Source organism: Pseudophryne corroboree, assembly GCF_028390025.1.
Source record: "Pseudophryne corroboree isolate aPseCor3 chromosome 3 unlocalized genomic scaffold, aPseCor3.hap2 SUPER_3_unloc_87, whole genome shotgun sequence".
NCBI classification, from domain to species: Eukaryota; Metazoa; Chordata; class Amphibia; order Anura; family Myobatrachidae; genus Pseudophryne; species Pseudophryne corroboree.
Window position 1 is genome coordinate 419,038 of NW_026967582.1, and position 27,187 is coordinate 446,224.

The 27,187-nt window shown below is 46.7% G+C and overlaps 1 protein-coding gene across 4 annotated transcripts in view; it reads left to right on the top strand.

Annotated features, from left to right (window-relative positions):
• LOC134984844 (zinc finger protein 271-like) overlaps window positions 1-27,187 on the top strand; it is a 48,110-nt gene that overhangs the window by 5,301 nt on the left and 15,622 nt on the right. For all 4 annotated transcript variants that reach the window (XM_063950318.1, XM_063950317.1, XM_063950319.1 and 1 more), the window contains 3 exons: window positions 43-121; window positions 241-338; window positions 498-897. In XM_063950318.1, coding sequence (XP_063806388.1) covers window positions 43-121; window positions 241-338; window positions 498-897 — 577 coding nt within the window. The remainder of the gene's footprint in view (window positions 1-42; window positions 122-240; window positions 339-497; window positions 898-27,187) is intronic.

Below are 27,187 nucleotides of genomic sequence, written 5' to 3' on the forward strand. Positions count from 1 at the left end.
CCTATAAGGTGTCAGGATGTCACTGTCTATGTCTCCATGCAGGAGGGGGAGTATATAGAGGAACACGGGGGTCTGTACGAGGACGTGATGATGGATAATCACCGGCCCCTCACATCACTTGGTAAGAGGAGACTGTCATGTATTGTACTGGGGAGAGCAGGTATGGGGGCCCCCTATATACACACATCACCTGATAATCACATATATACACTGTACTCAGTCACTGTGTGTCTCCTACAGATGGGCCCAGTAACAGAGATACCCCTGAGAGATGTCCCCGTCCTCTGTATTCCCAGGATTGCACAGAGGAGAATCACAGGATTCCACAGGAGGATCAGGTAGGTGGGATTTTGGGTCTTACCAATATACCAAAGTGACTGTCACTATATGATCTGTAGAGGAGCTGTTTGTCTTATACACTGATATTATACCGTTTCACCTCAGTTTAATCTGACTGTATGCCAATGTCATTATAGTGTTTTTTTTTTTCTTTTTAGGTAGAACGTCTGTCTAATACTAAAATACCAGATATAGAGGGAGAAGAAGAGACGTATGTGACTGATATAAAGGCAGAAGATATAGAGGGAGAAGAAGAGACGTATGTGACTGATATAAAGGCAGAAGATATAGAGGGAGAAGAAGAGACGTATGTGACTGATATAGAGGCAGAAGATATAGAGGGAGAAGAAGAGACGTATGTGACTGATATGAAGGCAGAAGATATAGAGGGAGAAGAAGAGACGTATGTGACTGATATAAAGGCAGAAGATATAGAGGGAGAAGAAGAGACGTATGTGACTGATATGAAGGCAGAAGATACAGAGGGAGAAGAAGAGACGTATGTGAGGGGTGATCAGCAGTGTAAGGAGGAGGAGATCCCTACAGATATCAGCACAGGTGAGTAATAAACACTTATTACAGAAGTCACATATTCTCATTGTTCAGTCACTACAACAATCTCTTATCCTACACCCTCCTCTGTCAGTACAGACTAATGATGGAAATGTATCTGCCCAGTGGTGCAGTGGTGTAGTCTAGGACCATCAGCCCTGTTTTCAGTTGGGTGTTTATAAAACAACTCTTGTGGCTGGCCCCACCATTGGATACAATGGAGCGCCTATGCGCTACATTGTATCTTCAGTGCGCAGCCTGACTGACAGTTCAGGCGCGCACAGCCAATCAGGAGAGTGCCGTGACGTGGCGCTCCCTGATTGGCTGAAGGGACCTTCTGTGACAGGAGTCACGGGGGGTCCCGCTTGGCGGGGAAAGGGGTCCCATGTGTAAACATGGGACCCCTTTCAGTGCGTGGTCCGGGTAATGCTTTTTACTATTTTGCCAAGTACGTGGATTACAAACAGAAGAGGACCGATCTACACAGGATTGTTGTGAGTATAATTTTATTTACAGGTACCACGTGGATTCTACGTGGAGAAGGGGACCGACTCTTTGTGTCAACATAGGTAAGTATGTGTGTATGTCGGTGTGCATGTATGTAATAGAGTTGTACTGTCACGGTGTGTGTGTCCTGTTTTTATTTGGGTATTTTTTTGTAGTAGAACTACAGGTACCAGCGGGCCCGTTTCCCCCCCGCATGCTGGTACTTGTGGTTCTCCAAGTACCAGCTTGCGGGGGAGGCTTGCTGGGACTTATAGTTCTGCTACAAAAAACAATATTCTTTTTTTTAGACAAAAGGCTATCAGCCTCCCATCCGCCGCCCTTGGATGGGGGGGGACAGCCTCGGGCTTCACCCCTGGCCCTTGGGTGGCTGGAGGGCCGGGACCTCTTGATTTAAGGGGTCCCCACTCCTCCAGGGTACCCTGGCCAGGGGTGACTAGTTGGGGATTTAATGCCAGGGCCGCAGGGACCTATATAAAAGTGTCCCCCGGCTGTGGTATTATCTCTCTGACTAGTGGAGCCCGGTGCTGGTGTTAAAAATATGGGGGACCCCTATGCTTTTTGTCCCCCGTATTTTTGGCACCAGGCCCAGGTGCAGAGCCCTGTGCTGGTTGTTAAAATAAGGGGGATCCCCTGACAATTTTTCCCCTGTATTTTTACAACCAGGACCGGCTCAAAGAGCCCGAGGCTGGTTGTGCTTAGGAGGGGGGACCCCACGCAATTTTTTTCTGATTTTTTTACCACTTTAAAAACTGTTTTAATGTACACAATGAAGCCCTGCACGGATCTCACAGATCCGGCCGGGATTTCTTGTGTTTTGTCAGGCAGTGTTTTACTCATCACTCCCGTAAAACACTGCCTGACATTACGAATCACATCGACATCGGAAAAAACGAATGAGGAAAACTCGGTAGCTTAGTAAATGACCGTATCAGAATTCAAAAAGTTGCAGCAAAATGCACCCGATACCATTCGAGATCAAACACCCTTAAAAACGGCTAAAACACGAATATTAGTAAATAAGCCCCCTGGTGGCTACAGATGTCATACTTAGAGAAAGGACATCCTTTTTTGGATTCTGGATTGGGTGGTCCTCACATCTTCAAGGTCGGTGTACTCCAGACAAAAGTTGCTTGCCAATCAACGTCCTGGAACTTCGGGCACTCTACAGCGCTTTCTTTCAGGCTCAGGATCTCCTCCAAGGCAGGCCTGTTCAGATTCAGTTCGACAATGTCACTGCAGTTGTCTATCTAGACCACCAAGGGGGCACTCTCAGCCATCTGGCTATGGCAAAGGTGGAGCGCACGCTCCAGTGGCCTGAGACTCACCTTCCGGCCATCTCAGCTGTGTTTCTACCAGGAATCCTCAACTGGGGAGCAGACTTCCTCAGTCGGCAGAATGTCCACAGCAGCGAATGGGCTCTGCACCCTGAAGTGTTCCAGAACCTGGTAAACAGATGGGGTCTGCCGGATGTAGACCTCATGAACTTGCATCACAATCACAAGGTCCCAATCTATAGATCCAGGACCAAAGATCCGCAGGCAGCATTCGTGGACATTTTATCAGTACGGTGGACCTTCCTTCAGGGATACCTGTTTTCTCCAGTATCGCTGTTACCCAGATTTCATTGCAAGTTTAAACGTGAAGGAGGCCCCATTATACTGATTACTCCCATATGGCCTAGGCACCATTGGTCCGCTGATCTGCAAAATCTATCCATAGACATGCCATTCCTACTGCCACAGCGAGCAGACTTGTTGTCTCGGGGTCCCTGTCTGCATCGGAACCTGGCTCGACTGTCTTTGATGGCTTTGCTCATGAGTCATCAGTCTTCAGAGCTATGGGGTTCTCGGATGCAGTGATATAGACCATTTGCGTCTTCAACCCGCATCTATTACCTGATTTGACATGCTTATTTTCAGTGGTGTGCGCCTAGGCGCTATGACCCTCCTACCTTTTTAGGGTCTCCAAGGTACTGACCTTTCTACAAGCAGGGTTAGACCTTGGTCTTTGCCTAGCATTCCTGAAAGTACAAGTTTCTGCACTATCAGTGTGGTTTCAATGACAGATTGCGCCACTACAAGATGGGCGTACCTTTTTTCAAGGAATACTCCATATCCAGCCTCCCTTTGTACATCCAGTGGCCCCTGGGATTTATCCCTTGTCTGGCAAGCTCTTAAGACTTCCCCATTTGAGCCTTCAGAGTCAGTGGACCTTAAGTGGCTGTCTGTAAAGGTGTTATATCTCCTGGCTATTGCCTCTATGAGAATGGTGTCTGATTTAGGAGTGCTTTCCTGTCCTTCATTTCTGATCTTCCATCAAGATAGGGCAGTTCTCCAGACCAAGGTGAGGCACCTTCCTAAGTTGGTGTCCAAGTTTCATCTAAATACAGAGATAGTGGTTCCAGCCTTTTAGTCCTTGTTATGCACACCAGTGCCAGCAGGAATGTACTGATGTCTGAACGGAGAGGGATGCAAAACAAATGAACTCACAGACAGACTGGGGAATATGACATTACATACACAGAAGGTGATAGAGTAACAAAATAAACACAAAGTGAACAGAGAAGCCCAAAGGCTAAGAAACTTGGTGTCTCCCTAGTATTAGGAATGCTCAGATGGAAAGAAGCGAGATGTTGTGATTTAATACGTAGAGAACCCGAAATGCTGTTGCTAAGGGTAACAGCAAAACCCTAAAGGGTTACCAACGGGTGTGGCAGTAAACTCCTTGGTCAGAGATGGAATAATAGACACAAGGAGAGTCTCCACAATCCTAGTCCTCACTTGCAGTGCACCGGTTCAGCTTACTGCCACTAAACTGACACCTGGACACCTTGCACAGTGAGAAACGATTTTGGCAGGCAAGTCTGAGAATACAGCCGCAAACTTGCTAGGTTCACAGAATAGCAAAAGAACCCCAGCAGGTTAAACGACTGACTCCAGTCTTACTGCTAGGTCTGGATTGGCAGAGTGTAGTACCAAATCCCAAGGCCTATTTGCAGTAAGCAACAAGCAAATACAAAGTTACACAGTACTAGCTAACTTTCAGGAACTGACTAACCAACAAAGATTCAGCTGCATCTGCCTAACCTGAGAAGAGGGTTTATATAGCAGGTGCTGTCCACGCCCCACTCAGACCTCACTGACTGTGAGCACAAAAACCAGCACCGGATCCCCTGCCGTGCAGAACCTGTAACCACTGCACAGCAAAAGACCCGAACCGGAGTATCAGCTGCGCTCAGGTTACTCCGCTAGCACTTGCCTCCCGGTTGCCATGACGACGTGGCAGCACAGGGCAGGAGACCCTAACAGTCCTATTGGCTGGTGAGGCCTTGGAGGTGGTTAATAAGGATTTATGTGAAAAGTACCAGAGTGATCAGGAAAACGGATTCTCTATTTGTCCTGTATGGATTCTATCAGCAAGGTTGGCCAGCTAGTAAACAAACGCTGTCCAGGTGGCTTTGCATGACTATTGCAGAGGCTTACATTCAAGCTGATCTTCCTGTTCCGGTCTCTGCTCATTCAATACGTTCAGCAGGTCCCTCATGGGTGGCTCGCTGAGGTGCTACTGCTGAACAACTCTGCAAGACAGCTACGTTGTCTTCTATTAACACGTTCCTGAGGTTTTTATGCCTTTTGATACCTTTGCCTCTCAGGAAGCTTCCTTAGGGCGTCGGATTCTCCTGTCTACTCAGGAGCGTCCCCACTCTTAGGGGAAACTGCTTTAGGACATCCCCAATGTAAGGACTGTGGATCACTATGGATCCTGATGAAGAAAACAAGAGTTTTGTTAGACTTACCATGGTGAACTCTTTTTCTTCGAGGTCCATAGGATCCACAGTGCGCCCACCCTGACACACCTGTCTTGGGGAAATACTTTTCTCTTACGTCCTAGAGGATACTGTGTGTGTGTGTGTGTGTGTGTCCCTTTCACAATCATGTCCAGGGACTGTATCTCTTGTACTGCAGTATGTCTCTCATCCCCTGAGGACTCACTACCCTGCACCCAAGATAGTGCTCCCTCTCAAGCTAGTGGGGCTGAACCCCCGTGGTTGGCTTCTATTAAAAGGATGATTTCTAATATTTGCACTAAGCTATCTCATAGTGAAAGGGAGACACAATTCTTAAGGCAGTCTATGGATGACCTGATCAACAAAGATTCAGCTCTCATACCTGTGTCTCAATCCCTCGCCATTTGCCTACAAAAGTGTACTCTGGCCCAAGTCATGCAGGGTGACACTGATCTGGATCCGGATAATATGGATGCCAGTGGGGGGGGATGCTGTCCTGTCACAGGGTATCCAGGCCCTCATAGATGCGGTTAGAACTGTCTTACATATTCCTGTCAGGGCAGAGGAAGTAATTGAGGAATATTACTTTAATACAAAAAAAGAAATCCTCAGCTACTTTTCCGGCTTCAAAGGCGTTAAATGTCCTCTTTGAAGAAGCTTGGGTGAACCCTGACCAAAAATGTCAGATCCCAAAAAGGTTAATTTCTTCCTTCCCCTTTACTTTGGAGGATAGAAAAAAAAGGAAAAACCCATCGATAGTGGACGCATCTGTGTCCAGGTTGTTGCGAAAGATAATCTTACCGGTTCCCGGGGTGGCGTCCTTAAAGGATGCGGCTGACCGTAAGGTTGAGACCACTCTCAAATCTATATACTCGTTGGCTGGGGTAGCCCAGAGACCCAATATTGCTTGTGCATGAATCACTACGGCAATTGCAAGATGGTCTGATAATCTAATTGAAGATTTAGATTCACTAACCAGGGATGACATTATTTTACTCCTACAGCACATCCAAGATGCTGCTAACTTCATGGTGGAGGCCATAAAAGAAATTGGTTTACTCAACGCATGCACCACTGCCATGGCAGTGTCAGCACGCAGGGAATTGTGGCTTCGCTCTTGGACTGCGGATGCAGATTCTAGAAAAGGCGTGGAGAGCCTACCATTCACGGGTGAGGCTCTGTTTGGAGATGAACTAGATACTTGGATATCTAAGGCCACTGCGGGTAAGTCTACATACCTTCCTTCTGCAGCTCCCCAGCTAGGAAAACCTACTCTGCTCCGACTTTGCAGTCCTTTTGGACAGCTAAATTTAAAAACAAGTCCAAGGGTTCTTCTACAGCCTTCAGAGGCGGTAAAGGTAAACCCAGAATAGCCGTAGCTGCAGGTTCTCAGGAACAAACCTCTGGTACTGCTTCCTCAAAGCCTTCAGCATGACAGTGGACCACACTGCCTGGAAGACAGGCAGGTGGGAGCCCGGATACATTATTTCAGTCACATCTGGGCAACGTCATGCCTAGATCCCTAGGTGAATAATCTTATCGCACAGGGATACAGACTGGAATTTCAAGAACTACCACCTCCCAGATTCTTCAAATCCGGCTTACCAGCTTCTCCAGAAGCAAGTTTGACCTTACAGGCAGCAATTCAAAAACTGGTACAGACTCAGGTGATTGTTCCAGTTCCACCTCACCTAAAAAACAAGGGTTATGATTCCAAACTGTTTGTAGTGCCGAAACTGAACGGTCCGGTATGACCCATTTTAAACCTCAAGTCTCTGAACCCATATTTAAAGGTGTTCAAATTCAAGATGGAGTCTCTGAGAGCGGTGATCTCAGGTCTAGAGGATGGGGAATTCCTGATGTCTCTGGACATCAAGGATGCGTACCTTCATGTCCCGATTTGGCCGCCTCATCAGGCTTATCTCAGGTTTGCGTTACAGGAATGCCACTACCAGTTCCAGGCACTGCCATTTGGACTCTCTATGGCATCACAGGTGTTCACCAAGGTGATGGCAGAGTTGATGTTGCTCCTCCACTTGCGGGGAGTGAACATAATACCGTACCTTGATGACCTGCTAATCAAAGCACCGTCCAGGGAGAAGTTGTTACACAGCATTGCCCTCTCAACGACGTTACTCCAGGATCACGGGTGGATTCTGAACCTGCCAAAATCTCACCTGGAACCAACACGGAGGATTTAGTTCCTGGGAATGATACTGGATACGGAGGCGCGGAGGGTATTCCTCCCAATGGAAAAGGCATTGGTGATCCAGTCGATTGTACGGGACGTTCTAAGGCCGACCCGGATTTCGGTGCACCTGTGCATTCGCCTCTTGGGGAAGATGGTGGCCCCTTACTGATCTCTGCAATATGGAATGTTTCACGTAAGGCCCTTCCAGCTGGATCTGTTGGACAAATGGTCCGGATCGCATCTCCACATGCACCAGATGATACGTCTGTCGCCAAGAGCCAGGATTTCTATTCTGTGGTGGCTTCAGACTTCTCACCTAACCGAAGACCGAAGGTTCAGGATTCAAAATTGGATTCTGCTACCCACAGACGCAAGCCTCTGTTGTTGGGGAGCAGTCACCCAAGGGGAACAGTTCCAAGCAAAATGGTCAAGTCAAGAATCTATTCTTCCGGTGAACATTCTGGAACTTGGGGCCGTATACAACGCCCTTCTACAGGCATCCCATCTTCTTCAAGATCAGGCCATACAAGTTCAGTCGGACAATGTTACGGCAGTAGCATACATAAACCGACAAGGCGGAACGAAAAGCAGAACTGCAATGTTAAAGGTAAAAAGGATTCTCCTCTGGGCATGAAGACATGCGGTGGCGTTGTTGGCAATCTTCATTCCGGGAGTGGACAACTGGGAAGCGAACTCCCACGGCAGACATGACCTCCATCCAGGAGAGTGGGGCCTTCACCCGCAGGTGTTCGAGTCCCTGGCACTTCGGTGGGGAATTCCCCAAATCGACAAGAGGGCCTCTCATCTCAACAAGAAGCTTAAGCGATATTGTTCCAGGTTGAGAGACCCGCAAGCAGTGGCTAGCGGACTCTCTGGTGACTCAGTGGGTCTACCAGATGGTCTACTTGTTTCCACCACTTCCGTTAATCCCAAGGATTCTCAAAAGAATAAAAAGGGAAAAGGTTCAAGCAATTCTTATTGCTCTGGACTGGCCAAGAAGGGCCTGATACGCGGATCTACTGGAGTTGCTCCTGGAGGACCTGTGGCCTCTTCCTCTTCGAGAGGATCTTCTACATTCGTCTATCAAGACTTACCGCGGCTAAGTTTGACGGCATGGAGGTTGAGCGTCAAATTCTAGCCCAGAAAGGGATTCCGGATAAGGTTATTCCAACCTTGATCCAAGCCAGAAAGGGGGTAACGGCTAAACATTACCACCGTATTTGGAAGAAATAAGTCTCTTGGTGTGAGAACAGGAAAATTCCTGTGATGGAATTTAAGCTGGGACGATTTCTCCTTTTTCTGCAGGCAGGAGTGGATGTGGGCCTCCGTTTGGGCTCCTTGAAAGTCCAGATTTCGGCCTTGTCCATTTTCTTTCAGAAGCAATTGGCATCTCTTCCTGAGGTTTAGACTTTTTTGAAGGGTGTTCTGCACATCCAACCGCCCTTTGTGCCTCCTATGGCACCTTTGGATCTCAACATGGTGTTGCAGTTCCTCCAATCGGATTGGTTTGAGCCTTTACAGGCAGCGGACGTTAAGTTTCTTACGTGGCAGACAGTTACACTGTTGGCCCTGGCTTCAGCAAGGCGCGTGTCGGAACTGGCGACATTGTCTCACAAGAGCCCCTACTTGATTTTTCATGAGGATCGCGCTGAGCTCAGAACTCGTTAGCAGTTCCTTCCTAAGGTGGTGTCTGCATTTCACATCAACCAGCCTGTTGTGGTTACGGTGATTACCAACACCTCTGCTTCTTCAAAGTCCTTAGATGTTGTGAGGGCTTTGAAAGTTTATGTGAAGTGGACGGCTTGTCACAGAAAATCTGACTCGCTGTTTGTTTTCTATGATCCCGATAAAATTGGGTGCCCTGCTTCAAAGCAGTCTATTGATCGCAGGATCAGGCTTACTATCCAGCATGCTTATTCTACGGCAGGCTTGCCGGTGCCGAAATCGGTTCAGGCCCACTCTACTCGGTTGGTGGTTTCTTCCTAGGCAGCTGCCCGGGGTGTCTCGGCTTTACAGCTTTGATGAGCGGCTACTTGGTCAGGGTCGAACACGTTTGCTAAGTTCTACAAGTGCGATGCTTTGGCCGCTGATGACCTTCAGTTTGATCAATCAGTTCTGCAGGAACCTCCGCACTCTCCCACCCGTTTTGGGAGCTTTGGTGCATCCCCATGGTACTAAATGGACCCCAGTATCCTCTAGGATGTAAGAGAAAATAGGATTGTAATTACCTACCGGTAAATCCTTTTCTCGTAGTGCGTAGAGGATGCTGGGCACCCGCCCGGTGCTTCGTTTTTCTGCACTGTTACTTGGTAAAGTATTATTGTTGGTTCAGCCATTGCTGTTCCTTTTCAAGTTTGGTTAGCTTGGCTTTCCTCTTGGTTGTGTGTGCTGGTTTGAATCTCACTACTGGAATATACAAAAAGAAGAAGCAGGAACTAGCGCTGCATAGTACACATAAATCTGAAGGTGATCCTTTGTAGTTTCTGTGGGATCCACTACTTTATCTCTCTGTGGAATTACACTTACAGCTAATTTCTATCACGCGTGTCCATAAAGGTATCTTTATATCTGAAACAATGTGCTGTCCCCACACAAATAAAAACGGTACACACTTACAGGATATTTCTGTCTTGCGTGTCCATAAAGGTATCTTTTACTGCATGAAGATATTCAGTAGCGGAAAGGCCCCCAAAAGACTTCACATGATATATAGGTATGCAGGACAACTTACATTAGCTTCCTTTCCCGTGTGCCCATAAAGATATCTTTTATCTGGTACGTCGTCCCAAAGAAGGATTCAGCAAGATGATTTCCACAAGAGAAAGTTGTGGAAATCATCTTGCTAAATTAAAGTGTTAAAAATCTCAAAAAAAATTTGCGTGGAGTCCCCCCTCCTAAGCATAACCAGCCTCGTGCTCTTTGAGCTGGTCCTGGTTGTAAAAATACGGGGGGGAAATTGACAGGGGTTTCCCCCCATATTTTAACAACCAGCACAGGGCTCTGCGCCTGGTCCTGGTGCAAAAAATACCGGGGACAAAAAGCGTAGGGGTCCCCTGTATTTTTAACACGAGCACCGGGCTCCACTAGTCAGAGAGATAATGCCACAGCCGGGGGACACTTTTATATTGGTCCCTGCGGTCCTGGCATTAAATCCCCAACTAGTCACCCCTGGCCGGGGTACCTTGGAGGAGTGGGGGCCCCTTAAATCAAGGGGACCCCCCCTCCAGCCACCCAAGGGCCAGGGGTGAAGCCTGAGGCCCCCCCCCCATCCAAGGGCGGCGGATGGGAGGCTGATAGCCTTTTGTCTAAAAAAAAGAATATTGTTTTTTGTAGCAGAACTATAAGTCCCAGCAAGCCTCCACCGCAAGCTGGTATTTGGAGAACCACAAGTACCAGCATGCGGGGGGGGGGGGGGGGCACACTGGTACCTGTAGTTCTACTACAAAAAAATACCCAAATAAAAAAAAACCCACACACACCTTGATAGTAAAATTTGATTAAACATACATTACACATTACATTCATACATACTTACTTATGTTGACATGAAGCAGTCGGTCCTCATCTCCAGTAGAATCCCGGGGTACCTGTAAATAAAATTATACTCACAAAAAATCCTGTGTAGATCGGTCCTCTTTAAGTTTGTAATCCAGGGACTTGGCAAAATAAAAAAAACGGATTACCGAACCACGCACTGGCGGGACCCCCGTGACTGCTGTCAAAGAGGGTCCCTTCAGCCAATCAGGGAGCGCCACGTCATGGCACTCTCCTGAGCTGTCAGTCAGGCTGCGCACTGTAGATACAATGTAGCGCATAGGCGCTCCGTTGTATCCAATGGTGGGAACTTTGCGGTCTGCGGTAGACCGCGAGGTTAAGTGGGGTCACTCTTGTGGTTGGCCCCACTTAAGCTTGCGGTTCCTGTAAATTCTTGGGCTGTCTTGCATGAACTGCACGTTTGAGATCTCCCCAGAGTGGCTCAATGATATTGAGGTCAGGAGACTGAGATGGCCACTCCAGAAGCTTAACTTTATTCTGCTGTAGCCAATGACAGGTCGACTTGGCCTTGTGTTTTGGATCATTGTCATGTTGGAACGTTCAAGTATGTCCCATGCGCAGCTTCCGGGCTGATGAGTGCAAAATGTTACTCCAGTATTTTCTGATAACATGCTGCATTCATCTTGCCATCAATTTTGACCAAGTTTCCAGTGCCTTTGTAGCTCACACATCCCCAAAATATCAGCGATCCACCTCCGTGTTTCACAGTAGGAATGGTGTACCTTTCATCATAGGTCTTGTGGACTCCTCTCCAAACGTAACGTTTATGGTTGTGGCCAAAAAGTTCAATTTCTCCTTCGTCCTAGAGGATGCTGGGGACTCCAAAAGGACCATGGGGTATAGACGGATCCGCAGGAGACATGGGCACACTATAAGACCTTGAATGGGTGTGAACTGGCTCCTCCCTCTATGCCCCTCCCCCAGACCCCAGTTAGATTCTGTGCCCAGAGGAGACTGGTCACACTATAGGGGAGCTCTCCTGGGTTTCTCTAAAAGACTTTGGTTAGATTTATTTTTTTCAGGGAGCACTGCTGGCTGCATCGTGGGACTGAGGGGAGAGAAGCAGACCTACCTCTGTGAGACTGATAGGCTCTGCTTCTTAGGCTACTGGACACCATTAGCTCCAGAGGGTCCGATCACTTGGGTCGCCTAGCTGCTCGTTCCCGGAGCCGCGCTGCCGTCCCCCTCACAGAGCCAGAAGATCGAAGACAGGTGAGTAACCAAAGCAAAGAAGACATCTGAAGGCGACAAGGACTTCAGTCTTCCTGAGGTACCGCGCAGCGGTCACGCTGCACGCCATTGCTCCCGCACACACAGGCACTGCATGGGTGTGCGCCCTGGGCTGCAATATAAACCTCTTTTGGGCAATATCTGGCTAAAATAAAGTGCATAGGCACTGTTTTGAGACCCCCGCCAGTATTATTATAGCGGGACCGAAGCGCGCCTTGTAGGGGGCAGGGCTTCCTCCTCAGCTCTGACCAGCGCCATCTTCTCTCTACAGCTTGCTGCAGAGACGCTGCTCCTGGCCCTTCACTGCTGTCACAAGTAACAGGGTGCTAAAAATGAAGGGGGGGGGGGGCACATAATTTGGTGATTGGTTGTATTATATTACAAGCGCTTATAGGTCTGGGGCATTGTGCTTTTCAGACAGGTGTGGCGCTGGGCGTGAGCTGGCAAACTCCTTCTCTGTCTCTCTGAAAGGCCTTATTGTGGGTGTGTCCCCTTTAGCCCAGTGTGTGTGGGGGTGTCGGTACGTGTGTCGACATGGCAGAAACTGAATGCTCTTCCCAGGAGGAGGTTAGTGTGAGAGCTGAACAAAATGAAGGAGCGACTCTGTCGGCACCGCCGACTGCTGATTGGGTTGATATGTGGAATGTGTTGAATACCAGTCTGGCTTTGTTGCATAAGAGGTTGGACAAATCTGAGTCTCAGAACCAAGCATGGAGGCAATCCATGGGAGACGTGGTACCACACTCTCAGGCCCCCTCGGGGTGCCAAAAACGTTCATTTACCCAGATAGCAGACACTGATACCGACACGGATTCTGATTCCAGTGTCGAATATAATGATGTGAAGTAACATCCTAAGGTGGCTAAGAGTATTCAGTACATGATTGTGGCTATAAAAGACGTGTTACATATTACGGAAGATCCCGCTGTCCCTGAGACAATGGTCTGTGTGTATAAGGGGAAGAAACCGGAGGTTACATTCCCTCCCTCTCATGAACTGAATGCTCTTTTTGAAAAAGCCTGGGAAACGCTAGACAAGAGGTGGCACATTCCCAGGGGAATTGCTATGGGATACCCGTTTCCTTCTCAGGATAGGGTTGAGTGGGAGGCCACACCCACGGTAAACAAAGCTCTAGCGCGCTTATCCAAGAAAGTGGCGCTACCATCTCCTGAAATGGCGACCCTTAAAGATCCTGCTGATCGGAGGCAGGAAGCTACCTTGAAATCTATTTATGTCACGACAGGTACACTCCTCAGACCGGCTGTCGCTTCGGCGTGGGTGAGTAATGCGATTGAAAAGTGGGCGGATAACTTGTCATCGGACATAGACACCCTGGATCGAGATAGCGTGCTGTTGACTCTGGGTCACATCAGGGATGCTGCAGTCTATTTAAAAGAGACGGCGAGAGATATTGGCCTCTTGGGATCAAGGGCCAATGCCATGGCAGTCTCGGCTACAAGGGCGTTGTGGACTCATCAATGGAATGGTGATGCTGATTCTAAGAAGGCTATGGAGGCTCTGCCCTATAAGGGTGGGGTTTTGTTTGGTGAAGGCCTTGCGGACCTGGTTTCTACAACTACCGCGGGTAAGTCCTCTTTTCTGCCTTTTGTTCCTCCACAGCAAAAGAAAACGCCTGCATATCAATTGCAGTCCTTTCGGTCGCAGAAATTCCGGAAAGGACGTGGGTCATCCTTCCTTGCGGAAAGAGATAAGAGGAAAAATATCGCCGGCTGTGGCAAGCTCCCAGGAGCAGAAGTCCTCCCCGGCTTCTGCCAAATCCACCGCATGACGCTGGGGCTCCCCTGCGGGAGTCCGCATCGGTGGGAGCGCGTCTTCAACTCTTCAGTCAGGTCTTGCTTCTCTCGGGCCTGGATTCTTGGGTACTGGAAATTGTGACCCAAGGTTACAAGCTGGAGTTTCAATTCGTTCCCCCATGCTAATTTTTCAAATCGGCCTTGCCAGCTTCTTTTCCGGAAAGAGAGGTAGTGTGTGCGGCAATACAAAAGCTGTGTCAGCAGCGGATCATTGTTGAGGTTCCCCCGTCACAGCGAGGAGAAGGGTTTTATTCAAGCCTGTTTGTGGTCCCGAAGCCGGACGGCTCGGTCAGACCAATTCTGAATTTAAAATCCCTCAATGTGTATTTGAAAAGTTTCAAATTCAAGATGGAGTCTCTCCGAGCGGTGATCTCTAGTCTGAAGGGGGGGGGGGATTTTATGGTGTCAGTCGACATAATGGATGCTTATGTGCATGTCCCCATTTATCCTCCTCATCAGGCGTACCTGAGGTTCACTGTTCAGGATTGTCACGACCAATTTCAGACGTTGCCGTTTGGTCTTTCCATGGCCCCGAGGATTTTCACCAAGGTAATGGTGGAAATGATGGTACTCCTGCGCAAGCAAGGGGTCACAATTATCCCGTACTTGGACGATCTCCTGATAAAGGTGAGATCACAGGAGCAGTTGCTAAAAAGCCTTGCGCTCTCCCTGCAGGTGCTGCAACAGCATGGCTGGCTCCTAAATTTGCCAAAGTCACAGTTTATTCCGACAGCTCAGCTGTCGTTTTTGGGCATGATCCTGGACACGGAACGGCAGAGGATTTTCTCCCGTTAGAAAAAGCTCAGGAAATCCAGAACATGGTCAAGGAACTTCTGAAACCGCCAAGAGTGTTGATTCATCAATGCACTCGAGTGCTGGGGAAAATGGTGGCGGCCTACGAGGCCATTCTGTTTGGCAGGTTCCATGCAAGAACGTTTCAGTGGGACCTACTGGACAAGTGGTCAGGGTCCCATCTACAGATGCACCGGAAAATAACTCTGTCGCCCAGGACCAGGGTTTCTTTCCTGTGGTGGCTCCAAAGTTCTCACCTTCTAGAAGGTCGCAGGTTCGGCATCCAAGATTGGATTCTGGTGACCACGGACGCGAGTCTCCGAGGTTGGGGAGCAGTCACACAGGGAAAAAATTTCCAGGGAAAATGGTCAAGCCAGGAGGCTTGTCTGCACATAAACATTCTGGAATTAAGGGCAATTTACAACAGCCTGCTACAAGCGGAACATCTTCTTCGCGACCTGCACGTCCTGATTCAGTCGGACAACATAACAGCCGTGGCGCACATAAAACGCCAGGGTGGGATGAGGAGCAGAGCGGCGATGACGGAGGCCACCAGGATCCTTCGCTGGGCGGAAAAGCATGCAAGCGCTCTGTCAGCGGTCTTCATTCCAGGCGTGGACAGCTGGGAAGCAGACTTCCTCAGCAGACACGATCTCCATCCAGGAGAGTGTGGTCTTCATCAAGAGGTCTTTGCAGAAGTGACAAGTTGTTGGGGACTTCCTCAAATAGACATGATGGCGTCGCGCCTCATCAAGAAGCTGCCGACATATTGTTCCAGTTCGAGGGACCCTCAAGCAGTAGCGGTAGACGCTCTGGTGACACCGTGGGTGTTTCAGTCAGTCTTTGTGTTCCCTCCACTTCCACTCATCCCAAAGGTGATAAGGATCATAAGAAGTACAAGGGTCCAGGCAATACTCGTTGTTCCAGATTGCCCACGGAGGGCCTGGTATCCGGATCTTCAGGAATTACTCACAGGAGATCCCTGGCCTCTTCCTCTAAGACAGGATCTGTTACAGCAGGGACCATGCATGTTCCAGGACTTACCGCGGTTGCATTTGACGGCATGGCAGTTGAACGCCAAATCCTAGCCAGAAAGGGTATTCCCGGGGAAGTCATCCCCACTCTACTTAAGGCTAGAAAGAAGGTAACGGCGAAGCATTATCACCTTATTTGGAGAAAATATGTGTCTTGGTGTGAATCCAAGAAGGCTCCTACGGAAGAATTTCAGCTGGGTCGGTTCCTCCATTTATTGCAAGCGGGTGTGGATACGGGCCTGAAGTTAGGCTCCATTAAAGTGCAGGTTTCAGGATTATCAATTTTCTTTCAAAGGGAATTGGCTTTGCTTCCAGAAGTACAGACCTTTGTGAAAGGCGTGCTGCACATCCAACCTCCATTTGTGCCCCCAGTGGCACCGTGGGACCTTAACGTGGTGTTACAGTTCCTTACGTCACATTGGTTTGAACCTTTACAAAGGGTTGAGTTGAAATTTCTCACTTGGAAAGTGGTCATGCTATTGGCCTTGGCATCCGCAAGGCGGGTGTCCGAATTGGCGGTTTTGTCTCACAAAAGCCCCTATCTGATTTTTCATGAGGATAGAGTGGAGTTGAGAACTCGTTAACAATTTCTAGCAAAGGTGGTTTCTTCATTTCACATGAACCAACCTATTGTGGTGCCTGTGGCTACTGAAGCGTTGGCTAATTCAAAGTCCCTTGATGTGGTCAGAGCTTTGAAAATTTATGTAGCCAGAACGGCTCGGGTGAGGAAAACAGAGGCTCTGTTTGTCCTGTATGTGGCCAGGAGCTACTCAGAAACTGCTAAGAAATTTCTATTCGCAATTATGCTAATCTTTCATTCGCTATTCTGCTAAGCTAAGATACCCTCCCAGTGGGAGGCGGCCTAGCGTGTGCAATGCTGCAAAAAGCAGTTAGCGAGCGAACAACTCGGAATCACCCCCATAGTTATTGTTTAAGTTACACAAAGGTTGTGTTTGGTAAAAGTCAGTGTTAGGATCTCCTGCTCTGTGCTGCCACGTCACCATGGCAACCGGGAGGCAAGTGTTAGTGAAGTAACCTGAGCGCAGCTGATACTCCGGTCCGAGTTTTTACTGTGCAGTGGTTACAGGCTCTGTGCACGGCAGGGAATCCGGCGCTGGTTTTGTGCTCACAGTCTGTGAGGTCTGAGTGGGGCGTGGACAGCACCTGCTATATAAACCATCCTCTCAGGCTAGGCAAATGCTTCTGAATCTTTGTTTGTTAGTCAGTTCCAGAGAATTAGCTAGTACTGTGTGACTTTGTATTTACTTGTTGCTTACTGCATATAGGCCTTGGGATTCGGTACTTCATTCTGCCAATCTGGACCTAGCAGTAAGACTGGAGTCAGTTGTTTAACCTGCTGGGGTTCTTTTGCTATTCTGTGAACCCTGCAGGTTTGCGGCTGTACTCTCAGACCTGCCTGCTTAATCCTCTCTCACTGTGCAGGGCGTCCAGGTGTCAGTTTAGTGGCAGTAAGCTGAACCTGTCCCCTGCAAGTGGGGGTTAGGATTGTGGATACTCTCCTTGTGTCTATATTTCTATCTCTGACCAAGTAGTTTATTTCCACACCCGTTGGTAACCCTTTGGGGTCTTTTCTGTTGCTCTTAGCAACATCATTTCGGGTGCTCCACATGTTAAATCACTACATCTCGCTTCATTGTCCGCTCTATTCCATCTGAGCATTCCTGACACTAGGGAGACACCCAGTTCCTGAGCCTTTCCGGCTTCTCCGTTCACTTTGTGTTTATTAGTTATTACATAGAAACATAGAATTTGTCGGCAGATAAGAACCACTTGGCCCATCTAGTCTGCCCCTTATTTTTTTTATATTATTTTTATATCACTAACCTTATTTGATCCTTATTTCTTTGTAAGGATATCCTTATGTCTATCCCATGCATGTTTAAATTGCTCTACTGTCTTAGCCTCTACCACCTCTGATGGAAGGCTATTCCACTTGTCCACTACCCTTTCTGTGAAATAATTTTTCCGCAAATTTCCCCTGAACCTCCCCCCCTCCAGTCTCAGTACATGTCCTCGTGTCCTATTGCTTCTCTTCATTTGGAGAATGTTTCCCTCCTGGACTTTGTTAAAACCCTTCATATATTTGAAAGTTTCTATCATGTCCCCCCTTTCCCTTCTCAGCTCCAAACTATACATATTGAGATTTCTTAGTCTTTATGGGTATGTTTTGTGATGTAAGCCATGCACCATTTTAGTTGCCCTCCTTTGTACAGTTTCTAATGTATTAATATCCTTTTGAAGATATGGCCTCCAGAACTGAATACAGTATTCTAGATGAGGCCGTACCAATGACCTATACAGTGGCATTATTACTTCTTTCTTTCTGCTGCTGATTCCTCTCCCAATGCAGCCAAGCATCTGACTAGCCTTCCTCATTGCCTTGTTACATTGCTTACCTGCTTTTAAGTCATCTGAAATAGTGACTCCTAGATCCCTTTCCTCCTCAGTAGTTTTCAGTATAGTGCCATTAATACTATATTTAGCCTTTGGATTTTTGAGACCCAAGTGCATGATTTTGCATTTTTGGGCATTAAACTGTAATTGCCAGACTCTTGACCATTCCTCTAGTCTACTTAGATCATCAATCATTTGTTTTACCCCACCTGGTGTGTCTACCCTGTTGCATACCTTTGTGTCATCTGCAAAAAGGCATACTTTCCCTTTAATGCCATTTGCAATGTCACCAATAAAGATATTAAAAAGCACTGGTCCAAGTACAGATCCCTGGGGTACTCCACTGGTAACATTTCCCTCCTGTGAATGCACTCCATTTACCACAACTCTCTGTTTTCTATCCTTCAACCAAGATCTTATCCATTCAATAATCCTAATATCCAATCCCAAACTTTCAAGTTTATTTAGCAGTCTGCGATGTGGAACTGTATCAAAAGCCTTACTAAAGTCTAGATAAACTATATCCATGGCTCCACCTTTATCCATCACTTTAGTCACACAAACAAAAAAGTCAATAAGATTTGTTTGACATGATCTCCCCCCAGTGAATCCATGCTGTTTGGGATCCAGTATATTGCTGGATTTGAGATGATCTACAACTCTTTCTTTTAGGAGTGTTTCCATCAATTTCCCTACTACTGATGTAAGACTCACTGGTCTGTAGTTGTTTGCCTCTTCCTTGCTTCCACTTTTGTGCAGTGGGACTATGTTCGCTCTTTTCCAGTCACCATTTTATTCCATCACCTTCTGTGTATGTTATGTTATACTGTCTGTGAGTTTGTTTGCTCCGCATCCCTCTCTGTTCATACACCGGTATACTGCTGTTAGCACTGGTGTGCGTAACATATTCAGCAGCCTTACGCCTGTTGAAATTTTGTGGGAATATGGAGCATACCCCTCAAAATACTTTGCAACAGGTGGTCGATCAGGTGCAGGTCCTGACTCGACAATTTAATGAGATGTCTATTAAAATGAACACCCCGCAGGCCGCTAGCAGAGCTCCCGCAGCAGCAGCGGCAAGTTCAGGGGTTAAGGAGACGAAAGTAAATCTCCCGGATCGTTTTTCTGGAGATCGCTCGCAGTTCTTTTGTTTCAAGGAGAGTTGTAAGCTATATTTCAGGCTTAGGCCCCAGTCTTCTGGGTCGGAGATTCAGCGGGTGGGCATGGTGGTTTCCTTGCTACAAGGAGACCCACAGCTCTGGGCATATGGGTTGCAGCCTGACTGTCCGTCGCTTAAAAGTGTTGATGCTTTTTTAACGGCACTGGGCATTTTGTATGATGACCCTGACAAGATGGCTTCAGCCGAGGCTCAGATTACGGTCCTTAAGCAAGGGCGACGGCCAACTGAGGTTTATAGTACTGAGTTTTGGAGGTTGGCTCATGATACCCAGTGTAATGACCCAGCCCTGAGAAACCAGTACCGAAGGGGTCTTTCTGACCAGATAAAGGACCAACTGGTACAATATCCCTCGCCTGATAGCTTAGATCAGCTCATGCAGTTATCCATCCAGGTGGATAGACGGCTGAGAGAGCGTAGGCTTGAAAGGGAGACCGCAGTTTCCTTTTTTCCCAAGGGAACCTCAGACTCTGAGGAATATTCAGAGGAGCCTATGCAGATTGGGGCTACCCGCCTCTCCTCGTGTGAGAAGACGCGGAGGAGACAGCAGGGTTTGTGTTTGTACTGTGGGAATAAAGGTCATGTTGTAGTATCATGCCCAGAAAAGCTGGAAAACTTCAGGGCCTGAGGGTGATGGGAAATATCCTGTCAGGCCAGAAGTCAGAATTTCCCAAAAATACTTTTCTCATTCCGGTGACTTTGGAGATCCTCGGCCAAACTGTCAAGACTGAGGCCTTTGTTGACAGTGGGGCCGATGGGGTTTTCATGGACCGTCAATTCGCCCTGGAGCACTCTGTTCCCTTAGTACCTTTGGCATCGGAAATTGAGATCTGTGGGTTAAACGGGGAACCATTGTCCCAGGGTAAAATTACCTCCTGCACCAGCCAAATTCCTTTGTTTATTGGAGCCACACACTCTGAAAAATTGTCTTTCTATGAGACTGTCTGTTCTTTTGCCCCATTGGTTTTGGGATTACCCTGGTTAAGGGCCCATAACCCTCAATTTGACTGGGTCTCTGGGGAGATTCTTAGTTGGGGTAGTGATTGTTTCAGGAGTTGCTTGAGCCTTCCAGTCAGGCTCTCGCAGCTAAGTTTGCCAGGATGTTATGCAGATTTTGCGGATGTGTTCTCCAAAAAAGTTGCGGCGGTACTACATCCCCATCGCCCCTATGACTGTGCCATTGATTTGTTGCCGGATGCTAAGCTTCCCAAGAGCAGGTTGTACTTACCTGTCACGTCCTGAGGCACAGGCTATGGCAGAGTACATTCAGGAGAACTTGGCTAAAGGATTTATCAGACCCTCACAGTCCCCAGTTGGGTCGGGGTTATTCTTCGTGGGTAAAAAGGACGGTTCGTTGTGACCCTGCAATGACTTCAGGGAATTGAACCGTATCACGATTAAAAATTCGTACCCACTGCCTCTCATTTCGGTTTTGTTTGACCAGCTTCGTACTGCCACCAATTTTTCTAAGATTGACCTACGCGGTGCTTACAATCTAATCCGAATAAGAGAGGGGGATGAATGGAAGACTGCCTTTAATACCCACTCAGGGCATTATGAATATTTGGTGATGTCTTTTGGGCTCTGTAATGCCCCGGCAGTCTTCCAGGAATTCATGAACGATGTGCTCAGGGAATATTTGGATAGATTCTTAGTTGTTTATCTAGATGACATATTAATCTTCTCCCATTCCCTGGAGGAACATCGGAAGCATGTACGCTTAGTCCTCCAGAAACTCAGAGACCACCAGCTTGGGGCGAAGCTGGAGAAGTGCGAATTTGAAGTCCAGCAAATCGCATTTCTAGGGTACATTATCTCCTCAGAAGGTTTCCAAATGGAGGGTTCTAAGGTACAGGCAGTCCTGGATTGGGTGCAGCCCACTAGTTTGAAGGCGCTTCAGCGTTTTCTGGACTTTGCGAATTTTTATAGACGATTTATCGCTGGATTTTCGTCTATAGTGGCCCCCTTGGTGGCACTCACTAAGAAAGGGGCGGATGTTGCTCACTGGTCTTGTGAGGCCAAAGCGGCCTTTGCCCGTCTCAAAAGGGCATTTGTCTCGGCCAAGGTGCTGCGACACCCAGATCCAGAGCGTCCTTTTGTGGTGGAAGTGGATGCCTCTGAGATAGGTATTGGGGCAGTGCTCTCTCAGATGGGGGTGTCTTATAATCGCCTTCATCCCTGTGCTTACTTTTCCCGTAAATTTTCGTCTGCCGAGATGAATTATGATGTGGTTAACCGGGAATTGTTGGCTATAAAGGATGCACTCGGGGAGTGGAGACACTGGCTTGAGGGGGCTAAGTTTGTGGTCTCAATTCTCACCGACCATAAGAATCTGGCATATTTAGAGTCAGCGAAGCGTCTCAATGCCAGGCAGGCACGATGGGCTTTGTTTTTTGCTCGCTTTAATTTTTTGATAACATATCGCCCTGGGTCAAAAAACATCAAGGCTGATGCGCTCTCGCAGAGTTTTGCTCCAGTCCAAGAGACCACCGAGGAGCCATTACCCATTGTGTCCCCATCATGTATTAAAGTGGGCATTACCCAGGACCTCTTGTCATTAGTCCTTAGAGCACAGGAGCAGGCTCCTCCAGACCTTCCGGTAGGTCTCTTCTTTGTGCCTCCTAGATTAAGACAGCGAGTGTTCCTGGAATTCCATGCCAAGAGGTCGGCAGGGCATCCGGGTATTGCCAGAACTCGGGAGTTGCTATCTAGGGCGGTGTGGTGGCCCTCGGTGGCTAGGGATGTGGATCAGTGGGTTCGGGCATGTGACGTTTGTGCCCGAAATAAAACTCTTAGAGGGGTTCCTGTCGGCCCATTACATCCATTCTCTATTCCATCTAAGCCATGGACCCACATTTCCATGGATTTTGTGGTGGACTTGCCTAAATCCGCGGGGATGACAGCCATTTGGGTTGTCGTTGACAGGTTTTCGAAGATGGCGCATTTTGTTCCATTGGTTGGGTTGCCATCGGCCAGACGCCTGTCTGAGTTATTTATGCAGCATGTTGTGCTCCTCCACGGGTTGCCACTTGATGTGGTCTCTGACCGTGGATCCCAGTTTGTGGCCAAATTCTGGAGGGCATTTTGTTCTGATCTCCAGATTTCTGTGAGTTTGTCGTCAGGCTACCATCCACAGTCTAATGGGCAGACTGAGAGGGTGAACCAGTCCTTGGAGCAGTTCCTCAGGTGTTATGTCTCCAAGTGTCATACTGACTGGGTTGCTCATCTGTCCATGGCGGAGTTTGCCTATAACAACGCGGCTCACTCTGCTACAGGGATCTCTCCCTTCATTTGTGTGTATGGGCATCATCCTAAGGCCAATTCTTTTGACCCCCTGGATTCCACGCCTGGTGGTTCCTCTGTGGTTTCGGCCCTTAGGGGTATTTGGAGGAAAGTGAAGAAAGCCCTTGTGTCTGTGTCATTAGTGACCAAAAGGGTTTTTGATAAGTGGAGAAGACCCTGCAGCTTCAAATTAGGAGACTTCGTCTGGTTGTCCACCAAGAATTTGAAGTTGAGACAGCCATCTCATAAGTTAGGCCCCCGGTTCATCGGCCCTTATAAGATCACCAGGGTTATCAATCCGGTGGCATTTCAGTTAGAACTGCCCCGTTCTTTGGGTATTAATAAAACATTTCATTGTTCCCTTTTAAAACTGGCGGTTAGTAATCCTTCTTCCAGTAGAAGACCTTCTCCTCTTCTGATACGGGGTCAGAGGGAGTTTGTGGTTGAAAGGGTTCTTGACTCCAAGATGGTTCGGGGTCGGCTGTCATTTTTGGTGCACTGGAAGGGGTATGGCCCGGAGGAGCGGTCGTGGGTGCGCAGTTGTGATCTTCATGCCCCCAGACTGATACGCTCTTTCTTCTCGCAGTTACCCGATAAACTCGGTGGTAGGGGTTCTTTGACCCCTCGTCAGAGGGGGGGTACTGTTAGGATCTCCTGCTCTGTGCTGCCACGTCGCCATGGCAACCGGGAGGCAAGTGTTAGCGAAGTCAATAACAACAAGTGTGGACCACCTTGCGCACCCTCTTGGTGACCGGGTAAAAACGGGGTTAACAGATATAAAAATATCCTCAATGTTCCACTCTCCCCTTTATTTACTGGGATATTTTAGTGATATAGTCCAAATATAATTTCAACGAGCGGACTCCAACCTCAGATGTCCAATTTCTTGTTCTCTTAGTCTCTCCTTTCTCCAAATGGGAAACCAATTTCATGTGGACCCCAAAAACAGAAAAGAAAGGAGAATATATAGAGTAATATTGTTTTTATTCAAGAAATTTAAAATTTATATATAAAATCGGTATTTCCCACAAAGGATTTAGGATAATAAACTTAAATACATATACAGCAATCCACCAAGGATTGGGCTAGTATGCGTACCGGATTTCATGGGGTGTCATGAAATGTCCACCCTAAACAGCATGTTAATATACCAAGGATTCCCCTCGATCTTTCCAGGTGCTGTATCAGTCTCAGGATCTGCAGTATCCAGGAGATCAAATACCGGCTCAGTGCAGTCTCCCCAATCAGATCACCAACGCGTTTCTGCCCTCAAGGGAGCCTTTTTCAAGGTGTGAGGTGGACTTTACTGCTCTGGGTTTTTATGCCCCCCAGAGTGATCTGATTGGTTGTTACTGCACACAGCCTAATTGGTGTCTTTGCTGTCTAATTTTCTATCTAACTCCTTCCCTTTTTGCTTTAGAGTGTGCAGGGGATTTGTAAAAGGTCTCAAACCAAATTTGGAAACTAAGATGAACAATAAATCGAGTTTTTAAACCCGATTTGCGGCGTGCGTTCCAAACCCTGGAACGCACGCCACTTCCACTTCCGCTCTCGAAATTTTTTTCCGGCGTGCGCTCCATACCTAGAGACGCACGCCACTTCCTATTCTATGTACACTCCTTCCGGCGTGCGTTCCAAACCCGTGGAACGCACACCGCTTTCTGTAGCCGTCTCTTCTCGTAGCGGCTCACTGTGAGAGAGGAGGTTTGGTTCAAAAAACCTTCATTACCGTGTTCCATCCTCAAAGGTATAATGTACTCTCTATACAGTGCACCTACCCCATAATGATAAATAGGGCAACTATACATCCAAATACAAAAAACGAAAACGTAAAGAACATTAGTACATCTTAAATATCAGTGCATGTAACAACAATACATGTACAAAATTCATGCATAATAAATTCTGAACATTTTTAGAATCAATTAAAAGATATATCCCTAATTTAAAACATATTTTTTGACCAGATTTGAATATAAATAAAAAAAAAAAATTAAAATAAAATAGTTTAAAACACTTTGAGCAAAGTCATCAAATTCAAATAGGATATTATAAAAACCATTTGAGCTCAAATTCTAAATTTAAACCTTTAGGAGCTAAAGTCCCCATATCAAAAATACATTTCATTTCCGCTTGTGCTAATGCTTCCTCTGTATTTTGTTTCCTCCAATGATTACTCACTGTTTTTATCCCTATTACTTTTTTTAGACATTTGTGGTCACAGGAATGTATCTCTTTAAAATGGTTCGATACTGAATGATTAGGATAACCTTTTTTGATATTTCGCAGGTGTTCTGCCCACCGCTCTTTTTAAAGATCTGGATGTACGTCCTATGTATTGCAGCCCACAACTGCACTCTACCAAATGAATGCAATTTTTTGTGTTGCATGTTATAAAATCGAGAATACGGTACACTTTTCCTGTAGATTTTGATTGTACCTCTTCCACTTTACTGGCTTGTGTGGTGTGGTGTCTGCACATATTGCAGAGTCCACACCTGTGGAAACCCTTGGTTTTTATTCTTCCGGATTTTTTTGGACCTACGGCACTTTTTACTAATTTCTGTTTTAGATTTGGTGCCTTCCTATAAATAAATTTCGGTTTAGACGGTAAAATGCTTTTTAAAATTGGATCTCTATTCAACAAATGCCAGTGTTTGTAGAATATTTTTTCTACTTCTTTGTGCTGGCTATTAAAAGAAGTGATAAAAGGTAAAACTATATCATCTTTTTTGTCTTTGATATTTGTTTTTAAGAGGTCTTTCCTTTCTATTGCTCCAATTTCTGTAATGTATTTATTCAAGGTGTCTTTGTCGTATCCTTTTGCCACAAATTTTTGCTGTAAACTTCTTGACTGGTCCTGGAAAGTGCTCTGATCTGTGCAGTTGCGCCTCATCCTTCTAAACTGGCCTTTGGGTACATTTCTTATCCAATTGTGGTGATGATTACTTTTTGTAGAAATATATGAATTGCTATCTGTGGGTTTAAAATACGATTTAGTTTTCAGTATACCATTCTCTATATATATCCAAAGATCTAAAAATTGTATCTCAAGAGGGCTGGTATTGAATGTTAAAAATATATTAAAATCATTAATATTTAAAGAAGTACAGAAAGAATTCAACGAGGAATCATCCCCTTCCCATATAAAAACAATATCATCGATAAAGCGATGCCAAAGCCTGATGTTCTTCAAAAAGGGATTGTTTTCAGACCAAATATATTCATCCTCCCATAGTCCCATAAACAGGTTGGCATACGCGGGGGCAAATTTTGTGCCCATAGCGGTTCCTTTCTTCTGTTGGTAAAACTTACCGCTATACCAGAAAAAATTATTATTTAAAATAAATTTTATACTATCTAAAATGAACTGGATTTTCTTTTCCTCCAAGTTGCTCCTCAGGAGATGATGTTCAGTTGCTTGCACTCCTTTAGTGTGATCAATAATAGTATATAAGCTACTCACATCTGCAGTCCCTAATATGAAATTAGGCTGCCATTCTACCAGTTCTAATTTTTTAAGTATATCTCCTGTGTCTTTAATATAGGATCTTAATTTTAAAACTTCCGGTTGGAGGTGATAATCCACATAGTGGGACAAATTTGATGTTACCGAATTAGTTCCCGCCACAATAGGTCTACCCGGGGGATCTTCCAGACTTTTGTGGATCTTCGGTAAGACATAAGAAGACTGGGAGTGTAGGATCTTTTATGTTGATATAACTTTCTTCTTTCTCTGTTAATATTTCTTCTATCTTATACTTCAAAGAAAAATTCTTTAATTCTTTCTGGATCCGTTCATTTGGGTTACTTCTTAGGGTAATATAGGTATCTTTATCATTTAGTTGTTTCTTAATCTCATTATCATATTTTACAGCGTCCATGATCTTTGGACTATATCACTAAAATATCCCAGTAAATAAAGGGGAGAGTGGAACATTGAGGATATTTTTATATCTGTTAACCCCGTTTTTACCCGGTCACCAAGAGGGTGCGCAAGGTGGTCCACACTTGTTGTTATTGTCTTGAACGTTTCTGGTGAGTGGGATCACCTGGACCACTACTGCTGCACTTTTGAGTTGGGGCGCTGTGTTTTTTTACAAACTTGTTGTTATGAGCCACGGCTGTGGCTCATTCCTGTTTTGCAGTTTTGTTCTGTATTTCATGTTATACTTCTGTTTATGTTCCCCGTGGGTGTCATGGGGTGCTCGGAGCTCACCCTTAAGGAGGGGATACTGTTATGAACCACAGGTAGTGGTTCATTCCTATTTTATGTTTATTTAGTTGTCTTGCATGCCAGGATTTCCCATTGCTCTGTTTTGGATTACTCTTGTCTGCTGCCGCTGGTGAGTCTGTGTAATTGCAGCTTGTTCCATGTGTTCTGCCTCACCTGGCTGCTGATTGCATTTTGTCAGTTGGAATCATGCAGTGGGCCAGCTGCTCTGGATTGTTTAATTAGGACTCTCTGTTAAAAGCACTCCCAGGACTCATCACAGACGCCGGTGATAGCTT